This window comes from Galleria mellonella, unplaced genomic scaffold (assembly GCF_026898425.1).
Source record: "Galleria mellonella isolate WM207_F2 unplaced genomic scaffold, CSIRO_AGI_GalMel_v1 utg19, whole genome shotgun sequence".
In the NCBI taxonomy this organism is placed as follows: Eukaryota; Metazoa; Arthropoda; class Insecta; order Lepidoptera; family Pyralidae; genus Galleria; species Galleria mellonella.
The window spans coordinates 5038841-5065815 of NW_026442028.1; the positions used below are offsets into that span (position 1 = coordinate 5038841).

General features: G+C 37.6%; 3 protein-coding genes across 4 annotated transcripts; 1 reads left to right on the forward strand and 2 right to left on the reverse strand.

Annotated features, from left to right (window-relative positions):
- Nucleotides 1-2054: 2054 nt before the first annotated feature.
- On the reverse strand, nucleotides 2055-4028 carry LOC113514551 (FAD-linked sulfhydryl oxidase ALR). The gene is made up of 3 exons (XM_026898645.3): nucleotides 3669-4028; nucleotides 2985-3178; nucleotides 2055-2618 (listed from the first exon to the last, which is right to left on the reverse strand). Exons 1-3 carry the CDS (start codon nucleotides 3777-3779, stop codon nucleotides 2456-2458), a joined length of 468 nt encoding a protein of 155 aa, XP_026754446.1. The 5' UTR covers nucleotides 3780-4028; the 3' UTR covers nucleotides 2055-2455.
- Nucleotides 4029-5958: 1930 nt separating this feature from the next.
- LOC113509993 (cytosolic Fe-S cluster assembly factor NUBP1 homolog) lies at nucleotides 5959-17992 on the reverse strand. The gene is made up of 10 exons (XM_052894065.1): nucleotides 17820-17992; nucleotides 17666-17746; nucleotides 14916-15076; nucleotides 12707-12808; nucleotides 11972-12062; nucleotides 11119-11190; nucleotides 9077-9158; nucleotides 8785-8905; nucleotides 7507-7693; nucleotides 5959-6140 (listed from the first exon to the last, which is right to left on the reverse strand). Exons 1-10 carry the CDS (start codon nucleotides 17848-17850, stop codon nucleotides 6112-6114), a joined length of 957 nt encoding a protein of 318 aa, XP_052750025.1. The 5' UTR covers nucleotides 17851-17992; the 3' UTR covers nucleotides 5959-6111.
- Nucleotides 13635-26252, forward strand: LOC113509982 (tektin-3-like). Of its 2 annotated transcripts, none has more exons than XM_052894058.1 (11): nucleotides 13635-13739; nucleotides 18593-18732; nucleotides 19196-19447; nucleotides 19730-19820; nucleotides 20680-20821; nucleotides 21718-21815; nucleotides 22528-22647; nucleotides 23269-23401; nucleotides 24225-24355; nucleotides 25105-25259; nucleotides 26022-26252. In XM_052894058.1, exons 1-11 carry the CDS (start codon nucleotides 13695-13697, stop codon nucleotides 26230-26232), a joined length of 1518 nt encoding a protein of 505 aa, XP_052750018.1. In that variant the 5' UTR covers nucleotides 13635-13694; the 3' UTR covers nucleotides 26233-26252. The 2 variants fall into 2 exon arrangements, with proteins under 2 accessions (XP_052750018.1, XP_052750019.1); XM_052894059.1 differs by lacking the exon at nucleotides 13635-13739 and adding an exon at nucleotides 18109-18490.
- Nucleotides 26253-26975: the final 723 nt, after the last annotated feature.

Genomic DNA, 26975 nt, shown 5'->3' on the forward strand with positions numbered 1-26975 from the left:
CTGTTATGCCAAATTGCAGAATTGTTAGAGACGTTTTGTTAACTAGCTAGCTAGGTTTCAATCGATTTATTTTATAAATTGTTAAGAAAAACTACCTACTTGATCTATAATTCAAAATGTGCATCGTTTTATTTTCGTTCATCGTTTTTATTACCAATAATTGGTCATATTAGATTCCCTCGTCACGTTAACATACAAAGTTGTGTTTAGATCAAGCAAGAAGTCGGACAGTGGGATCGATTTTGAGGCGCCATTTTTCTAAACTAAATCCTAAAATTTAAATTCCATTTCGATATCACTGCGGAATCTTTATAGTAAGAAACAATGTAAACTAATTCTCCAATAGATTTAATTCACAATAATAATAGTTTTATTATTATCCATTAAGATCCATTTTTGTTGGATCTTTATAATCTATAATATATTATATTCTTTGTTGCACTTGTAAATTACATTGTTAATGCATTTATAAATATTGTGAGCAAGGGTGGACTTATCTCTGACAGAGATCACTTCCAGTCAAGTAATAAAGAAATATTATAATTTTTATGCAAACTCAGCGTTAGTTGGTATATACGCTACTTTACGTATACTGCACTTACGGGCCGAGACCAAGTAAGTGCAGTGTGAGAGTTTGTGTGTGTGTGCGTGTGCGCGCCCATGCGTGCATATGCATGTGCATGCTCACGCACCTATGGCTATGTGTATGCAACAATTACATGTTATGTCTCTGTTATTATTATTATTATATAGCCTCAGAATCGGCCCCATTCTTTCATTCACCAATTTAGTATAAAATGCTGAAGGCATATTTTTGTTTGCTTGATTGCATCACTAAATAATTTCGTAGTTTTCTTTTCTATATTTTAGGTATTTTGTTCTATTTGTTTAGTCTCAATTCACCATTAAAAATCTAGAATTAAAACACCTTGTTCGCATCAAGATAATGATGGATTGATCGTATTTTTTATGGTGGTTTACTAATATGAAAAGTGTGTCAATATTTTCAGAGTGGATAATATCTGGACATGTAAAACGTGATGGTAAATTTAAATGAATTGTAAGGTTTATTTACCCATGATATAATGTAAATGTACTGACATCGTTGTTAAATGTTACTGGGACTTTCTACTTTTGAATAAACTTTTTTACAATAGTATAATATTGTAGTTTCTTTTTATATTTTTTTTTTTTTGATGGATGAAAATGGTATGGTAACCCCGCCTGCGCTAACGGGATACGCTGGCGGAGCACCAGTGAAGGGTGATAGATGAGAATGAAAACGCTAGTTAGCCCATCATGATGGGATACACTGGCAGTATAGACGATGGGATTCTAGTGAGAGATAGACTGATAATTTTTTTTTATGATAATGAAATGGTAATCCCGCCTGCGCTAACGGTATACGCTAGCAGAGACACTAGTGAGAGATAATAAGTAGCAATGGAAACGCCGGTCAATTAGCCTATCGTGATGAATACGCTTGTAATTCAGCAAATTGGTTTCCAGGACGGACCACGTGGATGTCGACCTGACAGAGTATATTGCTAGCAATGGGAACAAGCAGTTGGCATTAATAACAATCCTTTCCCCCCCCCCCCTCTTGTCGCCTCAAAATCGATCTATGTTGTTAGAGGAAGAAATTTCAGGTATGAATAAGAAATGAAAGTGAATGAAATGAACGATATTGTGAGGTGATTGGTACTCAGTTTTATCTGCCTATATTGTACGATGATAAATAAAATTGGGGGAAAGGGATTGTTAGTAATGAGGTCTAATAGCCCCGTTGCTAGCAATTGACCTTATCAGGTCAACCTCCACGCGGTTCCCCCTGGAAACCATCATGGTTAATTCTTGTCGAATTCATTATAGTGGGCTAACTGCCCTGCATTCATTCTCACCTATCATCTTCCACTGGTGCCTCGTCGGTGTATACCGTTAGCGCGGGTGGGGTTTCCATTCCATTTACATCTATTAAAAAAAAATAGATAAACGATTTCCTCCTCGATATTAAAATAAAAGGTTACAGAAATACGAGTTTCGACTCAATAGAGTTATTTTAATAAGTCATATATTCAGAAACATGTGCGCATTCACATACATCTATATACAAAATACATTATAAAACTTGAACTACTTTTTTTTACAAAATGCACAATTACACAAAATTGTAAAGTGTACAGCAACAAAAATCCTTTAAAATCTCATACTAAAACCGAGCAACACTAATTTATTGTACTAACATATCAATAAAAAATGTTGCCATTTTATTTCTTAAAATGTTTAAATTGTAGATATTTGATATTTACCAAGTGAATAAAAAAATTATTATAATACCTCTAAATTGGTAGTTTTTAGACCTTTATTGGGTAACTTGGGTATATTTTAATTATTCAATATAAAATAAATATAATGGCATATATTATGGCAACATTTTTCTTACAAAGTGACTTTATTAATCACAGGAACCATCGAGCCAGCCATCTCGCCACCTCTCGTGTACTTTGCTGCAGTCAAATTTGGGTTTACCAAGTTTAACATTTACAGTATTGTGACGTTCACACAGCCATTTTGCCAGCTCGTCTCTGGAGCTTGTTTTTGGTGGGTTCTTTTTTATGCTGAAAACAAATATTAAAATCAGCAGATAAAAAAAAAGATTAATAACTACACAGAGTAACAAGTACACAGAGACTTAGTTCTTAAAAATTATTTAGTCAATTTATAAATAATAAAACTTTTTTACATTAAAAATTAAAAAAACAAATGGATATACAACAAGAGATTTTTTCATACAATTGAAATAGCAAACAAGCTGATGAGCCAACATGATAGAAAGTAGTAACTATCATCTATAGAAATGAACACCACATTATACACTGACACCCATCTTACATCATGGGTTGCTAATCCTATGGACTAAAATGGTGTTTTATGTTTGGATGTTCTTTTTTAAGTGTGCCAGTAATAGTCATTATATCACTTACTCTTCTTGAAAGTCTAAAGCACACGGTTCACATGGATAGAATTGTGCAAAGATGTTGAAGAATCTAGCCATGTCACTTGACTGTGAGTGTGTGGGCTTCTCTGGGAAATATGATGCCATAGAGTGCAGGAATCCCCAGGATGACCGTCCCAATTCATCTTTGTCTAAAGGGCAATCTGTTCTTTTAGGTATATCCTGAAATAAATTGTAAAGATATCATTTTGTTTGCAAACTGACAGATTAACTTATTACTCTCCATCTAAGTAAGTTCTGAGTATTATTTTTAGACCATAAAGTATCAAGTTCTTGAAATGTACTATTCTACACCTTATTTCTTTTAGTGACAAAAATATTAAAGATTGGAATGTGCTTAAAATTATCCTGTATTATAAAACTGTGCTATATAGAAATAAAAGATTTGTTATTTAATTTTTAATAGTACAAGCAGCTCTAAAGCTATTAAGTTGGGTAATCTTTTAGATATAGTGACCAATATATATACAAATTGGTATAACAAATACAAACAATAAAACAAACAAGTGTTAAATACACTATATTGTGGTATCAATTTTAAAAATAATAAATTGACAATTAGTATAATTAATGAGTAACCTTGGTGTATTTTTAAGTCATAAGATATGATTTTAAACGAGATAATATTATCAATATCGCACTATAACCTCACCTGTTTACTCGGCGAGGGAGATGTAACCCTGTTTTGCTTTTTAGCCCAAGTTTTGAAATCCGTACACGCTCTGCATGGTTTTTCCTCTTCATCGATTCCATGAGAAGGCATTTCTTTCGGGTATTTACTATAATTATGCCCATGTAAGACAATTTATTGGTGATGCAATAGATCCCAATGATATTAATGTTGCTTTTAAAAAATAAAAGACAACTAATAAATTTATTTAAAATAATCTAGTGACTATTTACGTAACAGGAAAGAAAGTATTGTAATTTATATTCTCGAAAATTCGAATTTTCAATTAAAAGCTTTGGTTTGAAGAAGATACATGATTTTCTTCAGATGACTGACAGTTGACATTAGATTACCGCTGTCATTGTCACGTGTGGTGTGTCATTCTGACAACACATAAGTGTTGTGTAGTGCGTTAAACCTTTGCCTCATTTTAATTCAATACCAGCTTTTACCCGCGACTTCTTCCGCGGACCATGATATCTTTACTAATCAGGATAAAAATAATTTATATTCTGATACATATCATATAGTACGTGTATAATTAATTTCATAGTGATAAATAAGCCGTCAAAAGGTAACAAATAAACAAACTCGCTTTCACATTTATAATATTGGTAAGGATAGTCTTCAACATATCACCCGTTATCCATTGCTGAACATAGGTGACCCCCGTAAGGGGAGTTTTACCCCAGTAGTTGCCCCGCTCTGCAAGGGGGTTGGAAACCGTAGTTAGGCTTTGGTTATATTATAAGAGAGACGCTATTGCCTATCCCTTGACCATTAACATTCCTTAGTTACCTCTTACGACACCTGTAGGAAAGGAAGAGGTAGCTCATCCTATGCTGGGACCACACGGATACATGAATAATTAGATGAAACTGATAGTAAAGATAAGTAATTATGGCAAAATATTTACCTTAAAGACATTTGGTCAGGGAAGGATTATTAGTAATGCGTAAGTCAGGTCAACTTCCACGTGGTCCCCCCTGGAAACTATTGTGTTAAATTTTTTTTTATACAACTTAGAATGGCAAACAAGCTGACGGCCCACCTGATGGAAAGTGGTAACCGTCGCCTATAGACATGATCAGTACCATGTACATAACAGAGTATACTGCTTCGCCCATCATCGTTGCCATTCCTGAGGACTCAGGTGTTATTCCTCCGTATCCTGTAAATTCACGCCATATCCAACCCTTCAAACCGAAACACAGCCATGCAAACACAACTGCTTCACGGTTGAAACACGAATGGGACAGAGGTGCCCAAGCAATCGACTTTTGTACAGTCTCCCTCTGGTTTCAAGTTTATTCATAACGATGGGCTAACTGCCCTGCTTTTTCTTTCTCATTTATCATGCCTCACTGGTGCCAGTGTGTACCGTTAGCGCAGGTGGGGTTACCATTTCATTACTATTCATTAAAAAAATACGCCAACCACAAATTATACGAGACAGATTACTTTAGAAATAATAGGTAAACAGTTCTGTAAAATAAAATTATAATACATTAAGCGGTTACCGTAGTCTATGAACGCCTGCAATACCAGGGGTATTATTCGCACGTTGCCGACCCTGAGGAAACCTCTTTACTTTCCTTTTGAAGAATTCCATGCTGTAGTCTCTTAGAATAACCTTGACTCATTCTATAAACTGAGTGTTTGTGGGAGAAAACATCTCTGAAACCGCGCAGTACGCGACCATTGAGGCTGTAGTACATGAGGATGAATTCCCTGTCGATGACGAGCCGTTCAATGCTAGAAAGTGGCCGTGGACATCATATTGAACAATTCCTCTGAGCACAATCCGTATATAGATAATATAATACTATGGCGAGGCAGTTGAATGTAAGGATTGATAATCAAGTCATAATAAGCTTCCAGTAAGCTGAGATTTACAGGAATAAGAATCTCTCTAATTTATATTTACAGATAGTAAATCTACATTAGGAATCCTAACTCGTACGTAGAATCGTACAAATATTATGTATAGGGGGAAAGGGATTGTTAGTAATGGGGTTAGGCCTCATTGCTATCAATATACCTGATAAGATCGACCTCCACGCGGTTCCTCCTGGAAACCATCGTGATTAATTTATCATTAATTTGTCATGATAGGCTAACTGACCTGCCTTTTCATCATCACCAATCATCCGTCACTGGTGCCTCGGCAGTGTATACCGATAGCACAGGTATTTACCATTCCATTATCATCCATCAACAAAAAATATGATGTACAAAAACATTTTTTCACTTAATAGAAAAAAAAGATGGGTTACTTTATTTCATATTGAATTTTAATTACAAAGAAAATATAATATTTCAATAATATTATCCCAACGTTTTTAATACAAGGTGTAACACCTGAATTTTTGACTAGTCTTAAGTTATAATATTAAGGCTTCACTGGTCGACGATTAATTCAACTTCAAGTACTTTCACAGGCTGATATTATTTCTGGAACAAATAAAGTTTTTAAAATATTAAAAGGATATTTTTTTAAGATCATAGATTATTAATGTATAAATAAGATTGATGAATGTGGAAGAAGAGAAAGAGGTTTGTTTGTATCGAAGCATTTGGCGTTCCATTGTGTCTGTCTACCCTAATGGGAGACAGGCGTGACAGATATGTATGTATATATGTATGTGTGTATCATAGATTAAGAACCTTACTTGTGTATGTTTAAGAGTGTAAGAATATATTTATTTCAATGAATGAATGAATGAGTATACTTTATTTGCATTATACAATATAGGAAATAAGCAAGACAATTTACAAACACAACGATACAATTGTATAAGTACAGTGAGGCGGTCTTATTGCTGAGAGCAATCTTTGCAAGACAACCTTAAGGTAATGGATTTTTTTTATGCAACTTAGAATGGCAAACAAGCTGATGACCTACCTGATGGAAAGTGTTAACCGTCGCCTATAGACATGAGCAGTACCATGGACATAACAGAGTGTACTGTTTCGCTCATGATACCCCCCATGCGTTGCCATTCCTGAGAACTCAGGTGATATTCCTCTATGCCCTGTAAATTCACTGCCATATCCCACCTTTCGAACCGAAACACAGCCATGCAAACACAACTGCTTCACGGTAGAAACACGAATAGGATAGAGGTGCTCAAGCAAACGACTTTTGTACAAAATCTCCTTCTGGTATAATTGCCGATTGATTAATGCTTGGGTTATTATTGAATAGCAGTATTATTAGTGAATTTCTAAGTAAACTTTCTTTTAGAAATTAAATTACGATCCCTTTTATTGGAAAAATGCTATTACTCCGTACATGACTTTTGTACTGGTGACTAACATAAAAGCCAGAATTAAAAATAAATTTGACATACATATATATTACGGATGAAGTTGACATTGTTGATTGTAAAATATATTTTTTTTAATTATTCAATTTAATTTAATGCTCTTTTTTGTATGATTATCCCTTATTTCAATTTTGTACATTGGTTTTTTGAATAAATTACTCTATTGTTATTTCTACTAAAAATTCCTTATTTTTATAGTATTACATAAAGTACGTATCTCGCAGTTTGCAATAACCAAACATTGCACGATATTTATAGTCAACTTTTGACATGTTTTCTCTGACAAAAGCGATTAGTGAATTACCTAGCCTACCTGCCTTAGTTCTGGCTACTCAGAGCGATTTAGGATCTAAAAATACTAAATCAGTTCCCTAAAAATACCTTTATGAATTAATTAGTTTCGCCATTTAAGTGCTATGTAATGGTATTACATGATAAATAGTAGTTATTTATAAAGTGCATGGGACCAGCCCCTGGGACAAGCGACTCACTGTCAACGATATCGTTGAGCGCGACGACGGCAGGCGAGTGGGGCAGCGCCTGCAGGAAGTCGGTGCCCTGGTCGCAGCAGCGCGCCAGCAGCGGGTCGAGCGGCAGGCGGCCCAGCAGCGCGGCGCCGAGGTCCTCGCACATCTGCGCCGCGCCGCCCGTCGTCGCCGGGAAGATTTCGCTTCGACTCTGCGCAATCAGTGCAACTATATTTATAAACTATATTTGTTTTACCAGAGGGAGACTTTGTACAAAAACCACTTGCTTGGGCACCTCTATCCCATTCGTGTTTCTACTGTGAAGCAGTTATATTTGCATGGCTGTGTTTTGGTTTAAAGGATGGGATATCGCAGTGAATTTACTGGGTACAGAGGAATAACACCTGAGTCCTCAGGAATGGCAACGCATGGCGGGGTATCATGGGCGAAACAGTATACTCTGTTATGTCCATGGTACTGCTCATATCTATAGACGACGGTTACCACTTTCCATCAGGTGGGCCGTCAGCTTGTTTGCCATTCTAAGTTGCATAAAAAAATTTAAATGATGATTCATACATCATCATCATCATCATTTAATCATCAAGATATATACTTATTAAATGAATATTGTATATAATTTGACACATACAACAATTATAATTGGCTGTAGTATGTTGAAGCTTAATCATCTGTAAACTGCAGGTCACAATAAATAAATACTGTTTGATGGTAGGGATGTGGGTGTCGTGAGACTAAGGGAAGCTATTGGTCGAGAAACGGGCAGCAGAATCCCTTTTAAAACATCACCATAACTTAACTGTGGTTACAGTTACCAAACTGGACGCCTTATGGGGTTGGTCTATGTTCAGCAGATATAATGATAAATATTGGACATACAATATCATTTATCAATTGGCTTATTAAAGCCAATTGATAATTAGAAAGCTGTTTATTGAAAAAAAAAAAATACCAAAGGAACATTATGGCGCGTGAAATATTATTGTTCTTTATTCATATTATTTTTCATTGAACTTAAAAAGTAAAATTGTGTTTTTGATTTCCGCACATTGTTTGAGAAAAGTACTATACAAGCCTTGGCCACAACTAAACATTGATGGACTCGCGTATGTGTGTCTCGGCTGCGCCTCGGCCCACATTTGCACGTTCGTCCATCAATGCTTCAGTTGCTGGCCGCTGCAGTAATGTACTATAATTTGAAATTGGAATTTGCAGTGGACAATTACAAGTTGATATAAATAAACGATATGATCGAATTATTATTTTAACGAAACACGATACCTTGCAATTGGGGCACACGAACAGCGACATGTTCTCGACCACGCCGAGCACGGGGACGCCGACCTTCCGGCAGAACTGCAGCTCCTTGCGCACGTCCAGCAGCGCCACCTCCTGCGGCGTGCTCACCACCACGCGTGGCGCCGCTCAGCCCGGCAATGCAAATGAAAGAATTCGACTTGTTGTGAGTATCGTGAGCGTTGAACCACTTAGTAAGATAGACAAACACCACCCATCTATAGCTATTAACATAGATTTTCGCCAAGGTGAAATGATTTCTCTTAGTAGATCAAACTCTAATAATTGTAGACCCGCGACTAAAATTAAAAATGTGAAATCTATGCTGGATACCGCGGACAGGTGCTCGTCTGATGTGCCTGCAGTGACAGTATATAGGATACAATACAAGTGCTTTCGATGGCCAAATGGTGAATGTTACATATTTTTTACTTATATCTACCATAAAAGAGAATTGGCGTGAAGAATTAGGTCAGTTAGCCGATCGTAATAATAAAAATAATCACTGCCAATTAAACATGGTTTCCCAGAGACCATGCGGAGGTGGACCTAATGGGGTTTATTTTTATGGATGAAAGTGGAATAGTAACCCCACCTGCACTAACGGTATAGGCCCAAACCAGGCACCCGTAAGGAATGATATGTGACGATGAAAGCAGGTCTGTCAGCCTACCGTGATGAATTCATCAAAAATTAATCACGATTGTTTCCAGGCTGAACCGCGTGGAGGTCGACTTGATATTGCTAGAAATGGACCTGTTAAATCTCATTACTAACAATCCCTTTCCCCGCGACCTGATAGGGTATATCGTGAAGATGCTTGACCCCATGACTAAATACCCCCCCCCCCCCTCCATTACACTTATTGTATGTGTGTATGCGCGCGCGCGCGCGTGTTTGTGTGTGTGTGTGAACAAGGTGGAAATATATATATATATATGTATATATATGTATACCGTATGTATATATGTGTATATATGTATATATATATAAAGACTAACAGCTATGGATTCTTAAAAAGACATGAATAAGTTACTTCGTAACCAGTGTAGTGAATACAATGCTACTGGCGTAGTAGGCGTCCACATGCTATCTGCCATCAGAAAAGAAAGAAAGAAAGAAACTTTATTTTACAAGAAATATGCGACGACACCCACACAGGGGTTAAAAAAAATCCATATATTAAGAATTATAATAAAGAAACAACACAAAAAAAATATTTATAAAAAAAAAAAAAAGAAAAAAAAAAGACAGGCCGTATGACTGATATAGATGGGTCTATCTTCGGACACACTGTGCAGACTGTGCGGGGAGAAATCGGAATCCATGGAACACTTGATGTGCAACTGTGATTCGTTAGCGAGCATGCGCATGAGTCTACTGAGAATGGCTTATCCAGAGCCAGGGGACTACAGATATCTTAAACAGCGGGATATCGTTAGGGTAACACTATCTATCTATAAAATGATGGTATAAAGCAGGGGGAAGCACAACAAATCCCGAGGGGTCGACGTGCAACGGCTCAGCTGAGCCCATATGCGAATATAAGATGACGGATATTGTGAGAAATCATATTATTATACACTTGACAAATAAGTCCACCCTTGCTCACAATATTTATAAATGCATTAACAATGCAATTTACAAGTGCAACAAAGAATATAATTATTTATATAATTGTTTCAATTTATTTTTATTATATTATTATTAAATTTAAACAATTTCTCTTTCTTCTATTAGAATATTATATATATCTACCAGAGGGAGACTTTGTACAAAAATCGATTGCTTGGGTACCTCTGTCCCATTCGTGTTTCAACCGTGAAGCAGCTGTGTTTCGGTTTGAAGGGTGGGATATGGCGTGAATTTACTGGGTACAGAGGAATAACACCTGAGTCCTCAGAAATGGCAACGCATGGGGGTTATCATGGGCGAAACAGTATATTCTGTTATGTCCATGGTACTGCTCATGTCTATAGGCGACGGTTACCACTTTCCATCAGGTGGACCGTCAGCTTGTTTGCCATTCTAAGTTGTAGTATATAAAAAATATTAAGCTACAATTTCTCTATAGAAACAATAATAAAAACAGAGAGCTAATTACAAGTTTTTGATCAGTAAAGGAACAAAAATTTGATATTATGTTAGTAAGTAATAATTGAGAGATTGGCAACAGCGTCCTTCAAACACCATCAAAGCCTAACTGCGGTCGTCCCCTTCCCTCCCTACCTGTAAGGGGGAAGCCTATGTCCAGCAGTGGACAGTAAACAGCTAAAATGATGAGGGAAATATAAATAAATATAAATTGGCATAATTTACCTGGTGGTGTGTCGATCAGTAAGTAGTCCAATTCTCCCCAATCCACCTCACTGAGGAACTGTTTGATCATACCTAAACAATAAATAACAATATTTCAATTTAAGATTTTTTTTTATATACAACTTAGAATGACAAACAAGCTGACGGCCCACCTGATGGAAAGTGACAACCGTCGCCTATAGACATGAGCAGTACCATGGACATAAGAGAGTATACTGTTTCGCCCATGATACCCCCCCATGCGTTGCCATCCCTGAGGACTCAGGTGTTATTCCTGTACCCAGTAAATTCGCGCCATATCCCACCCTACAAACCGAAACACAGCCATGCAAACACAACTGCTTTACGGTTGAAACACGAATGGGACAGAGGTGCCCAAGCAATCGACTTTTGTACAAAATCTCCCTCTGGTGGGATATCTTCTATAAATATTCAGAAATCAGAGCGCGATTTTATACAAAAGACGTTTGCTTGGGTACCTCTCTCCCATTCGTGTTTCTACCGTGAAGCAGTTGTGTCTGCACGGCTGTTTCAGTGAAGGGTGGTGGCAGTAAAATTTCAGAGAACAGAGGCATGACACCTTAGTTCTCAGGAATGGCAACGAATCATAAGATCATGGACGGACACAGTATACTTTGTTATGTCCATGGTACTGCTTATGTCTCACGATTATAGGTGACGGTCTAGTTGCCATTTTCCATCAGGTAGGCCGTGAGCTTGATTGCCATTCTAAGTTGCTTGAAAAAAAAAAAACAAAACAAAGATTTTTTTATTGTTTTATGAATCGGCAGATGCCTGCTTTGCAATTCTGCGTAGTTTCACTACACTACACTACACAATACGCTATAATTACCATTTTTCTTAGGCCCCCTCCATATGACAGCGTCGTCGGGGCTGCCTAACAAGAATCCAATTGACATCAATGACAGATTATCAGTCACGTACTGAAACAGTAAAAAAAAAAAGAATATTAAAACAATACCAGAGGGAGACTTTGTACAAAAGTCGATTGCTTGAGTACCTCTGTCCATTCGTGTTTCAACCGTGAAGCAGTTGTGTTTGCATGGCTGTGTTTCGGTTTGAAGGGTGGGATATGGCGTGAATTTACAGGATACGGAGGAATAACATCTGAGTCCTCAGGAATGGCAACGCATGGGGGGTATGATGGGCGAAACAGTATACTCTGTTATGTCCATGGTACTGTTCATGTCTATAGGCGATGGTTACCACTTTCCATCAGATGGACTGTCAGCTTGTTTGCCATTCTAAGTTGTATAAAAAAAAATAGATATATTTTTCATCACGCTACGATCAATAGGAGCAGAGCAGTGAAGGGAAATGTTGGGAAAACGGGAGAAGTTACTTCATTTTTAAGCTTCCGTCGCGTGTGCAGCCTTAATGGTCACTTTTTAAAATGTAAAAATGTCCACCCGTGCGACGCGGGGACGGGCCGCTAGTTATTAATAAGCTTAGTAAACTGCACTAAAGATTTACCAAAAATGTCGATATCATGGTCAACGTTTATGGCTTTACTGTAGAATGATTAAGATAAGATATGACCAGTAAACAAAAAAAAAACCATACTTACAACCGGCGACCATCCGGAGCCCGAGTTGTGGACCTGCTCTCCATGGACGCCCAGCACCCGCGGCTGGCTCGGCCCGCAGATGTCCGCGTCCAGGATGCCTACCTGAAAATGGTCCATTTTTATTATAACACTACTAACTAAGTTCGTTAGTAATGGGGACTAGGGACCCCACAGCTCATAATATACCAGGCCGGGTGGGAAAGGGATTGTTAATAAAGGAGTCAAATAGCCCTATTACTAGCAATATACCCAACCAGGTCCACCTCCTCGCGGTTCCCCCTGGAAACCATCGTGACTAATTCTAGTTCAATTCGTCAGGATGGGCTAACTGACCTGCTTTCATCCACATTAGTCATCTATCACTGGTGGCCCGCCATTGTATGTCGATAGCGCAGAGGCTACCATTCCATTTTCACCCATCAAAAAAAAAATACCAGGCTGGTCGACCTCCACGCGGTCTCTCCTTTAAACCATCATATTTAATTTCTGATGAGGCTAGTGGCCCCATGGCTCGTAATATATCATGCCGGTCGATCTTTACACGCCTGAATACCATCGTGCTTAATTTTTGATAAATTCATTACGATAGGCCAATTGCCCTGAATCGAGTGACGACAGTAGGCTTACCATGCCATTTTGGATTCTAATATATTCGGCGAAATGTGGACATGCCAATGTTAGGTTCTCTATGGCGAAACAGTAATAGTAGACAAAAGTATCAGACTAATTCACAAGAGATTATTTCATAGGGCACTTTTTTACATAAAAACCGTCATTTTTCTACAGAATGTAGGTCAAAAATTTGCATGCCAGGCTCATAATACCTGACCTATATAAAGGGCAAGTAGGAAGCACGTGATCCGTGAGCCGGTACCAGGCGGTACCATTTCGCCCACGGCGCCGCGCTGGCTTGCAAAATCTTCCGAGTCGAGCCCCCGGGATCAATAGACGTGTCTGCTCCACATGTTTACTTTTTGAACACGTGTAAATGGAGTTCGGAAGTGAGCAGGAGAGAAGGTCCAGATATAACAGGGTAATACGTCAGTTTTTCTTAATATAACGAATATGAAAGTGAGTGTTGGTTAAGCAACTCTTAGCACGTCAAGGGCTCAACCAATTGCCATAAAATTTAACACATAAATACAATTTGAGATGGTGGACATAAATTATTTTTTATCACGATCACGCGGACATAGTCGCGGATAAAGACTAGTAAGTTTTTTTTTATACAAATTAGAATGGCAAACAAGCTGACGACTCACTTGATGGAAAGTAGTAGCCGTCGCCTAAAGACATGAGCAGTACCATGGACATAAGAGAGTATACTGTTTCGCCCATGATACCCCCCATGAGTTGCCATTCCTGAGGACTCAGGTGTTATTCTTCTGTACCCTGTAAATTTACGCCATATCCCACCCTTCAAACAACTGCTTCACGGTAGAAACACGAATAGAACAGAGATACCCCAGTAAATGACTTTTGTACAGTCTCCCTCTGGTAAAAAGGCAGGTACCTTGGAAATTGTATTGTGGTAGTTTTCTACTAGCCTGTGACACTAATTGTTAAATTCTGAAAATAATATCTTTACTAAAAGTTGCTACTACCGTATCCATTGCAAAATATTCGTTATACATTAGTAACTATTAGATGTACTATGCGAGATGTTCTACGGCTTCGTTTGATTGGCACTGTCTTCGTTTGATATTCATGAATCCTTTGTAATGCACGTTTTAATAGAGATCATTTAATGTTAATGTAATCACGATAGATGTTATGTCATAACAAGTGATTTAGATGATAAATAGCATATGAAGGAGGTATGATGTTATACCACACCTGGTTAGTTGTAATTTGGCTGACATAGAAATGTAGCTTGCCAATTTAAATTTCCCATTAATTCTCCAGTGATAGAAAACAAGTGTGGCATAAAGCTTGCACCCTGTCAAGATGGGTTCAAATATGTTTGGTGAAATGTGGGTGTATCTAGCATTATATTTGCCACAATAATGCAAAATAATTTTTGATTGACCCATTGAAGATTATATCGTGAGGGTTAATGTTATTTTTGTAAAATATTCTAAATTATAAGGTTTCTGTAAATATATTTACCTAAATATGTTCTACAAAAATAAAAATTATGAGCCATCTATCTGTATAGAACAACTTCCCATAATGAAGATTTAAAGACATTACTTGATAATTGACTCACATTAATATCAGGACTCTTAGCAGCCAGTCCGTGCCCCAATAGTGATGTGACTGTGCTTTTTCCCACTCCACCTTTGCCCGACAGTACCAATATCTTGTGCTTCACATTTGATAGTCTGTTTTTAATTATATCTATGGCTGGGTCCGGTAAGGAGGCTGCTCCTGTTAAAATATCAATATTTACTTATTTATAAATAAAACTTTTTTTATGCAACATGAAATGGCAAACAAGCTAACAGTTTTCTTGAAGAAATGTGGTAATACTTGTCTATAGATACAAACTGTACCATAGGCATCATAGTGTATTAATATTATACTAATAGTTTATAGTAATTGAGTCTACAAGTGATGTAAAATATTTTTTTTTCCAAACTCTTATAATTAAAAAATAAAAGAAACATACTCAGGATTCTAATCTTTGATAGGGTAGTCAAAAACAAATTTTTAAATTTGTTTGTTTTTGACTTTTATTTTAAACAACTTAGAATGGCAAACAAGCTGACGACCCACCTGATGGAAAGTGGTAACCGTCGCCTACAGACATGACTACCCTGAAATGTCATTTTTTTGTGATTTTACTACATATTTAGTTTAACAATCTGTTTTTTATATTCTTAACACAATAAATAATAACCTTAATATATGTTCTTATTGAATTTAGTCATTGAAAAACAGACTCGAAATTTTTAATAAATAAAAATCCCATGTTTTTTCACACTAATTTCAGAAATTACTCAACTGATTTCATAAAATGTTATAAATATATACTCTAACTTGTACAGTTTTTTATTTTGTTAACCACTGTGGCCCATTGGGTCAATTCTGAGATGTCATTTCTCTAGACCTATCACTTAATTTTATAATTTAATTTGATAATTTAATTTTTATTAACTGTTTTATTGAACACCATAAACTAAAATTCTAATAAAATTTGGACTTAAATCTATTACAAAATTAGTTCATATTAGCTTTTTCAGATAAAGATTTTGCTGCTATATCAAATAGAAATTATAATTTTAGACAAAAATTTAGAGATATGGTGCCTTAGATTGTGTTTCCTAGGTGTTATATAGTTCTCTTATATTCCCGGGTTTTGACACCAAATTTGTTAGACTTGAAGTGAAAAGCAGTTGTAGTTATAGTTAAATTATTTAATTATATAAGCACACACATTACAATGCACTTATTGCAGATTGGTAATGGCGACACAGCGGTTTCCACCAGTTGCCATGTATAAAGTTGCCATATAAAGCTGAGTTGTGGCCATTTTGTATTACTGTGGCACACGCATGAAGAAAAAAAAATTTTTACTAATTTAATGCATTCTGATTTTGTTTTTGGTTTTTTTTTAATCTTTTGTACATGTATCTTTTTTTATCTTTTTTCACTTTGCTTTTGTATCTTTTGCTGTTTGTGTGCTGTAAGTGATGCAAATAAATTATCTATCTATCTATCTATATATTTGTTGACTTAAACACTGGGTCATCTAGTAATAATAATAATATATATTAAAATAATACATTAATTTGATAAAACAACAAGCTAAGATTATTTACTAAATGAGCTAAGTATAAGAAAACAGATTATAATGTACCTTATTATAATCACACTGCTTAATTCAGTGACATTGATAAGTCACAGTTCACATTCATATCCTATCATATAAATGAATAACATTATTATCATATGTTAATGACACTGAAGTATTATTATACATTTATTAATGCTCTTTATCTTCCATCAGAATAAACAAATAATAAATTGTCATTATAATAAATTGTAATACTTTATAACATTAATATTCATTGCAGTAAATCCCCTGATATTTATAATTACATTCAATTATATATAGCAATATTACAATATAATAAAACATATACCAGAGGGAGACTGTACAAAAGTCGATTGCTTGGGTACCTCTGTCCCATTCGTGTTTCAACCGTGAAGCAGTCGTGTTTGCATGGCTGTGTTTCGGTTTTAAGGGTGGGATATGGCGTGAATTTACAGGGTACAGAGGAATAACACCTGAGTCCTCAGGAATGGCAAAGCATGGGGGGTATCATGGGCGAAACAGTATATTATGTCTATGGTACTGTTCATGTCTATAGGCGACGGTTACAACTTTCCATCAGGTGGGCCGTCAGCTTGTTTGCCATTTTAAGTTGTATAATATATAATATATATATATATATATATATATATATATATATATATATATATATATATATATATATATATATATATATATATATATATTCTCTTTAGGGATAAATAGCTGATGATAGAATATTAATCATCTTTATTTAAATAAATCTGTTTACAAGCTTACTCAGAAGTTATTTTTATTTAAATTTTATTGCACAGTAAAATTGGTGGATTTAACACCGGACTGTGTTCTCTAGCCATCAACCATATACAGTTACTCTTTTTAAATTCATTAATAATAAAATAAATTTATATTTGTTTGGATACGATGAATATAATATACAGTGCATACGTTAGTAATACAGCCACTACAGATAACATGATTAAAAGATAAGAATATTAACACTTTGTTCTCTCTGCCTTCTCTAAATAATTGGTAAAGAAATATAAGTTTATTTATAAGTCTAGTTTTAAATTTCTTATCTATACAAAAGGAATTCTTTTTTTTTTAATTAAAATAAAAGTTTTATATTGGTGCAATAATTTTAGAGGGATTTAACTTGGCAAGGCAATTGTTATAATGTCTATTTAAAGTAAAACACTTACCAGAGGCACATATATTCTGGTTAGGGCACCCAGCACATGCTGACGCTTTACCAGCATCTTGGCTCTCGGTACCAGGACAATCTAAAAGATTTTGAAGAGTGAATAACTTATTGCAAAAGAATCTATTTCGTTAATTTTTTAACGAAATGCTTACGTTGAGGCGCATTTTCTGGAATGTCACTCATACTATTTTTTAATTGCGGTCTTTAGCTAAATTTGGCTTTTTTAAACAAAAGGAAAACATTAAGAAAGTGCTAAGCTAAGCCAAATAAAAAACATAAGACAGCGAGACAATTCGACAAATTCACTTTGGATTCATTGTCAACGTTAGCGAATCATTTGACATTGACATAATAGAAACCTGACAACGAAAACGTCTAGTTACATCCAATCAAATCTCATTAGATTCTTTCGTCGATTGGATAACCTGTAAACAACGTTTGAAATCTTCAGAGATAATTTCATTTCCTATTAAATTAAAAAAATGTTTCCTAAAAGTAAAATCAACGCTGTAAAATATTTTATTTACAAACAAATATATAATTACTATTTTATAAGCAATTTTGATTAAACATTATTATCGATCGAGTTTATAATAAAGTATAGTTGGCTTGACTTAGAACTGACATTTAATTATACAGTCGCTGGTCATTTTCTTTATGTTGCACAACCGGGCACATTAGCCACGAAAAATAAACATTTTGAATTTTTACTTCTTTTTCATTCTCAATGTAGCAACAAATATTCAGTTCAGTATTACAATTTTATTTACTCTATTCGTTAATAAAATTATTTGTAATGGCTAAGGAAGTATCAATGTGTACGGTAAATACACAGTATAATTTATTTCTTCATTTTATATAGCCACTTTTCCAGTCTTTGGTTAACATAAGGTATTTAGAAATTAAAAATTGTAATTTTTCATAGCAACTCCAACAATGGAGTCCCGTGAAAGAAACTGCGGGTACTCCGAGCGTGCCACCGCAGGTTGGGTACTGTTTTCATTCGCCCAAGAAGCATCCGTGGAGACCTATCATGGGATATGAGGAGATTGAAGTTACACCCATGTAAGTCCCATTTTTTTTTTTTAAACTTCAGGAAAGTCAACACAGCGTTATTTGAATGATACTTTGTTGCAAATATTTTTTATACTGATGTCAAGCATGCGGCCTGTCTAATGTTGAAGGATTGTCTATGACATTGTTTTTCGAAGTGTAGGTCGCGATTCACTGGACGTCCCCAAGCCTCTACAAGGACATCGCAGAAAGCCGCAATGCACGTATTGTTAACTATTTAACTCTAATATTGTCGTATCGCTTTTCTATAGAGACACTTCACAACGTAATTGATGTCCGTTTTGGATATTTCATGATGTATTATTTATTTTATTGTATTTAACCGATACCTAATTATGATAATAAATAAAATTTTAGGAATGTGATATTTATAATTTAAAAAAATATATACCTACAGGTTAGGAACCAAAGGGAATAGGGGGTCGCAAAATACTAGTTAACAATATGTTTTTAGGCCATCCCAACCAATAACAAACACCATGGTAGACCCGTGCTACACGCCGGCCGGGATGGCGGCCGAGCCGCTGCGGTTCCCGAACCTGGTGACCGGGTTCGACCGCAGCCCAGAGCACGCAGCGCGCGCCGCCCTCTATACCCGCTACACGCAACACGAGTGGAATCAGAACAGCATCAACAACTATAACGAATCGGACGCCAAGAGGAACTATTCCGAGCGCGTCCGAAACGATATTATGAGGATGCTCAGGTGGGGATAATATCAGCACTAGTCGAGTGATAACTCCTACTTGATCCTTCGAGCCGGATTTGAATTAGGACCTACAGAGAGTACGAGAAAGCATTAGTGTCGCTTCATTACAATTATTTATTAGAATAAACGCTTTCATCTACTTTGCATTATGATCACACCAGTTACTTTGTGGCGTAGACAGCAGTATACAGTATGTCATTATATATTATAGTAAAAGAATTTTCGAATATAAAGCACTAATTGTCTATCTAGTAGGTACGAACATATATATATTTACAGGGAAACAGATGAAATAGGCACACAAGGCCAGCGCGACTCGGGCAGGCGAATTGGTGAACGCATCACTGACACCACGTTCTGGAGAAATGAGGTGAGATATTGTTGCAAATTTTAGATATGTACACACTTAGATAACAACATCATGAGATAGATTTACTTATTTCTCAATGATAACTTAAAACGTGCTCTTAATAGATTCATATAACATATATACATACAGTATACTCTGTTATGTCCATGGTACTGCTCATGTCTATAGGCGACGGTTACCACTTTCCATCAGGTGGGTCGTCAGTTTATTTACCATTCTAAGTTGTATAAATATATATATATATATATATATATATATATATATATATATAAATATATATATTGGAAAATAACATATTGAAAATTGTAATTATATTTATACCTTTTTATATATATATATATATATAATATTTTTTTTAGTATACGCATTTAGTTATTTACTTGTTTATAATACTTAGTGGTAGCACTAGTAGAACAAAGGCGATATCTCTATAACGTGGTTACCATCAAATAAAGTGCGTTTTTTTTATACCACTGAGGTGGCAAACAAGCATACGGCCCAGCTGATGGTAAGTGGTTACCGTAGTCTATGAACGCCTGCAATACCAGGGGTATTACGCGCACGTTGCTGACCCTAAAGAAACCTCTTTATCCCCCTTTTGAAGAACCCCATGCTGTAGTCTCTTGAGAAATCCTCGGCAGTGCGTGATGGATGAGCTAGTTTTTTTAATAGATGATAATGGAATGGTAGCCCCACCGCAAATGGTAGCTGCGATAACGATATACGCTGGCGGGGCACCAGTGATGGATGACAGGTGAGGAAGAAAAGGCAGGTCAGTTAGCCCATTGTGATGAATACACCTGGAGTTCACTACGGCTTAATGTGACTAAACGTGCGTGGTGGTAATGGTGGTGGGCAGGTGTCGATCGAGATGGAGCGGCTAGTGGCGACGTGCGAGAAGCTGAACGAGACACGGCGGCAGCTCGAACGCGCCATCGCCGGCATCGAGGGCCCGCTGCATATCGTGCAGGAGTGCCTCTACCACCGCGAGAAGAGGCAGGGTACGGCCTGGACACATTCCATTCCTGCGCTATACAAATATTTGTACCTATTCATACATTTGTTTGTATTGGCCTGCATATTTTTTATATTAAATATGTATATATTTATATATTATGTAATTGCCGTGTAGGTCCCGGCATAGACAAGATGACCCCTTCCTTTCCCGTAGGTGTCGTAAGAGGCGGCTAAGATAGCTTATGGTGGAGGAATGCGGAGCAGCGTCCCTCTTAAAATATTACCAAAAGCTATTCTGCGGTTGCCAAACCGCCTGCCAAGTATGGCAACTACTGGCAGAACTCCCCCTTATGGGGTAGCCTATGTTTAGCGGTAAACAGTTAATGGCTGATACAACATGTATATATTAAAAATAAAATAAGTATCGAAATATTTATAAAATCTGTCTAGTCCTCATACAAGTTCTACTTTGTGTTGAACTCGAGTTTTTTTTTTGGTAACTTCGAATGGCAAACAAGCTGACGGCCCACCTGTTGGAAAGTGGTAATCGTCGCCTATAGACATAAGCAGTACCATGGACATAATAGAGTATACTGTTTCGCCCATGATACCCCCCATGCTTTGCCATTCCTGAGGACTCAGGTGTTATTTCTCTGTACTCTGTAAATTCACTGCCATATCCCTTCCCTTCAAACCGAAACATAGCCACGCAAACAACTGTTTCACGGTAGAAACACGAATGGAACAGAGGTGCCTAAGCAAACGAGTTTTGTACAAAGTCTCCCTCTAGTAAAGAGGAGTCTGTGGTAATTTACTCAGTGATATTTTAAGTTCTAAGTACAGTTGAGCTCAATGATACTGGTTCATCCGTCATACTCGCGAACGGCCACTGCTTGCAGTCTGCTCATAAATATTCAACAGGTTAAAAAAATATAACTAGGTGTGGAGCAAGTGCACGATGCGGTGGAGCAATCTCTTCTGAAGGAGGTCGCCGTTCTACGCGAGTGTCAAGATAAATTCAGAAATATGCTGGAAAAGGTACAGTTTGAAACTTTATATACGAAATTATTGAGTTTTGATTACTATTTCAAGAGTCACGGTCGTGATTATTTCATCAGGCATAAAACAGGAACTTGTCGTGTGGTCCTGGTGGTGGGCCACTTCTCCCTTTCTCTTGGGTGTCGTAAGAGGCGATTAAGGGAGGGCGAGGCATGGGCAACAGCCTCCCTTTTAAAACATCTCCAAAGCCTAACTGCGGATGCCTATCCGTCTGCCAAGCATGGTAACTACTAGCAAAATCCTCCCAAGGAGAAGACTTATGTTTAACAGTGGACAGTTAAAGGATGATGTGAGGATATGTGATGAGGAATTGATGAAATGCGGATAAATATTAAGAGCAAACATATCTGTGTACCTCTTTTTCAAAACTCCACGAGTAAAGATTTTTTTTTTGTAATAAACAATAAAGAAATGGTAACCCCGCCTGCGTTATCGGTATACACTGGCGGGGCATCAGTGATAGATGACAGGTGAAGATGAAAGCAGGTTAGTTAGCCCATCGTGATGAATTTCACAAGAATTAACCACGATGGTTCGCAAGGAGAACCACTTAGAGGTTGACCTAGTACGGTGTATAGTTACTACCCCTCCTCCCACCCCCCCACGAGTAAAGTTACCTTTACAGTAAAATCTTACAGCGTCACCAGACACTATGTTGTTTTACGTTCTCGCCTGGCGTTTGCCTCGCCAGGTGCGGCAGCAGGCGAAGAACTGTCGCGCGACGCAGCACGAGCTCGAGACGGACATGCGCAACAAGGAGTACGCGCTCGGCATCGACTCCATGTGCCACCAGCTCAACAACTTCTCCAAGGTACCCACCAGTAATTTTACAATAACTGCAGAAGTACTTTTTGGGTTACTTTTTGGCCTATTTTTTTATACTACTATGGTGGCAAAGAAGTATATGGCCCGTCTGATGGTTACCGTAGCCTATGGACGTCTGTAACACCAGGGTTGTCACGCGCGCGTTGCAGACCCTTAAAAACCTTAACGGTTAATTAATAATATACTTTTTTATGTATGACCCAGATCGCAACATCGTAAAAAAGTGAATCGCAATCGATATAAGTTCATAATTATTAATTCACCCTTGCGCCACCTGCCCTTTTCTATCTGTTCTCCTTTAACCAAAGGTTGTCTGTAAGAGATTGCCCTAACGATAAGACCGTCTTTTGTACCTTTATGTGTATATTTCAATCTGCATTTACGTTACTGTATTTCACTTGAATTATTCACTTGTCACTGTATATTTTTATTTATGGTGCAATAAAGAGTTAAATAAATAAATAGTCCAATCGTGCAGGTCTATCGATTATATATAATCTCGTTGGTTCATGACAAACTCAAATAGAGTCCGCGGTTCGTAGTGAGCGGTGTGTGTGTGTAGAACTGTGTGGTAAGCATAGTAATATAGGCGCGTGCGCATGCGCAGGGCCTGCAGTTGTACGCGGGCATCGAGCGCTACGACCCCACGGTGTGCGACACGGCGCGCTGGGCAGCCGCCAGCGCTGCCACGCTGCAGCGCTCGCAGTCTGAACGTGCCAAAGCCGTGCAGATGCTGTCCGGTACACGCGCTACACTACACTCACACCGCCCCACACACGCACCACCTTATACATGCACACGTTACACTTTACACACACACACCGCCCCACACACGCATCGCATCGCCCAACACACGTATCGTACCATACATACACGCACGCACCACGCACACACGCACCGTACCACCCTATATACACATGCACCGCACCACCCCATACACAACCGCGCTGCATACGCACCAATAATGCATGTGTTTCAAAATTGTGGAGCCACAGTAAATGCTTTTTTTTTGCAGTAAACGCCCAGTTTGTCTTAGATTGGTCAAATTGAACTAAGACTAGTCGTCCCCTGTCGGAATCGGAGGCTCTGGCAAGAGTACTCTCGACTTCGCTGCAACTTAAGACAGCACAGACATTTCGCATTATTGCAAATATACATTTTGCATCGAACACCTTTGAAATATTAAATTACAACCGAAAATTATCACATTTAATTTTAATTGTTCTTTCAGGTAGGCATCTTAAAAGATTGCGGAAGTCTGGAGATTAACGTAATGTTTAAGCCTTGTAGAATAGTTAAAAATGTAGTGTTATTTAATTTGGATGAATGATATCAGCATAGAATGGGCCACCCTTTCCTTTCCCGTGGGTGTCGTAAAAGGCGACTCGAAGGATGGGCAGCAACGTCATTCTTAAAACATCACCAAAGTCTGACTAGTGGCTAAGCATGATAAGAAGGTTTTGACAGACCTTCTTATGGGGTAGGCCAATGCTCAGCTGTAGGCAGTTAACCGTTGATATGATGATAATGATGATGAAGTTGTAATGATCACTTATTACACAGACTCAGAGAACTTGATCAACGTGTCAGCGACGCAGATATGGGACCAGTGGAGCAACACGAACAGTGCGTTCACGCGCCGCATCGCCGAGACCATCGAGATCAAGAACAAGCTGCAGCTGCATCTGCACAAGGTAACTATGCACATGAGGGGGGGGGGGGGGGAGATTGTTAGTAATGCGGATTTTCAGTTCCATTGCTAGCAATACACCCTGCCGGATCGAACTTCACGTGGTGTCCCTCGCAGGAAACCATCGTGGTGAATTCCAGGTGTAGTCACACTATGGGCTAAATCACATGCCTTTTCATTCTCAACTATCATCCCTCACTGGTGCTTCGCCAGTGTATAACGTCAGCGCAGGCGGGCTTGCCATTCCATTATTGTTCATTAAAAAAAAACTACGCAGATGGGCAACTTTTTATATATGACTTATAATGGCAGAAATACACGGTATCAACTCGTTGATGCAGTAGGTACCTCTACTGATTCTAGATGGTTTTGTGGTAACTGATTCACGCCAATTTCTAATGTTCTCATGTATTAAGTCAGGCATTTGAAACAAGATGTAAAATATAAATAGACAAAAACATTTTTCGAAAAAAAATTAAGAAAGCATCAAGTCATTTGACAAATAATATATACAATTATAAACTTTAAGATGAAAATGAAATTAAATTATTTGCATTAATTTAAATGAACGTTTCACCACTAAAACTGAATATTTTTATCAAATACCTGAACAAGGGTCAAAAAATCGTTTGAGTAAAATAATCGATTTTACTAGTCAAATACTTTCATGTGAAAATACTAAAGATTTCAACTTGATATCTTGCACATCATAGATTTCGCTCCAATCAATAAGTGACGTATCAATTGTGGCAGATCCAGCAGGAGATCTTCGAGGTGGAGAAGACGCTGGAGCTGCTGAACAAGGCGATCGAGGACAAGCTGCAGCCGATGAAGGTGGCGCACACGCGGCTGCAGGCGCGCACCAACCGTCCGCACCTGGAGAAGTGCCGCGACGACGCCCAGAACAGGTCCAGATTATCACAATCAATAATAGTAACTCTTGTTTGCATTAAAAATGTTTTATACTACTATGGTGGCAAGTAAGCTTATGGTTTGTTTGATGGTAAACGAAGTTATTGTAGCCTATGGACGCCTGTAACACCATGGGTGTCAGGCGCGTTTTGTCGATCTTTAAGAAGCCTTAATACGCCCTTTTTGAAGAATTCCATGCTGTAGTTTTTACGGAAAGATTAGCTTACTTAGCGCTCTTAGCCAAGTTTTTGACGGCGCTTCCTTTTCTGATAATGACGCAAAAAAGGGCAATCGGGTATTCGCACTGTTTATTTTTTGACGTCTTTCTTGGACCACGCCGCCTCTTTTCTCTTTTGGTTGAGGTCGGTAATTGGCAGTTACGTGATGTTTATGATCACGTCACATTTTAACATAGTGATAGCAGTTTATTGGGTCTGGCTTTTATAAGGTTTGACTGTGGGTCTAACTGATCTCTTAATTTAGGCACAGGGTTTATTAGACAAAGGTTCGTGTAAGGTAATAAAACGCTGCATAAGATATGCCATTTATAATCCTTTAAAATCTGTCGAGAAATTCTTTTTATATCCTATATTTACAAGAATGGAAAAACCTAGTCGTTTTTTGGCAGTAGTTGCCGTCTCATTGCTATCATCGTTGTCGCGTCAGGTACGCGGTAGCGATAACGTATCTATCGACACTTCCATTATTGTCACGTATATGAGATGCGAAACTACACTGTGGAGCGTGCGGCATGACAGGCTGGTGAGGGAGGTGTGCGAGCTGCAGGACACGATGGAGAGGCTGCGGACGCGGCTGGCGGCGGCCGAGGGCGCGCACCAGTCGCTGCTGGCCACCAGAGCTGGGCTCGAGGCCGCGCTGCGCGGCAAGGCAAACGCGCTCTTCATCGACCGCGACCAGTGCATGGCGCTGCGCCGCGGCTACCCCGTCACCGCCGCCATCAAATCCTAGCCGCACACCGGCGCACCACACACGCGACCATCGCGTACATAATAAACTATACATAACCTCGTCAGAGTTTTTATTTAGTCCTGAAATTAATTTTCTCTCTAACTACACTGGGTTGGCTGGAAGAGATCTCCTTTAGAGATCAATCAAAGAGAGAATTCAAGCCTACCCTTGCTAAACTGATGGATGTTCAAGTGCAATAAAGAATATATATATATATATATATATATATATATATATATGAAGGGTAAAGATATAGCAATCAATAAATGTACTTCCAGTCAAAATTCCCAGATGAATCACGAGTACTTTTGAATAAAAATGGTAAATATTATACGCAGCCTGCTAGCCACGCCCCTATCTACATTTGTAAATATCTATTATGATAATGCTACTATCCATAGAGTTTAATATGAAATATTTTCCAAAATTTCTTGACCGTAAGAATCAAATTTGGTGTCAAAAAAACGTAATTAGTTAAAAATTTGTGCCAAAATTTAAAAATATCAAAAATTATAACATTTAGTTCTTTTAAACTTTTATGATAGGATTTATGACGAACGAAATGTTAAGCTCCATTTACTGGGCCAATTTTGGTATGAAAGCAAACACAAAATTGAGTCAAAAATTTGGAATTTCATTTTGTGGTAGGCCTCTAGTTGATTTCATATTAAGTAATAAAAGAGTTTTGGGCTTTGTCTGATTACGATGATTATTTCTTACATTTCTGTATTTGTCAGCAACTG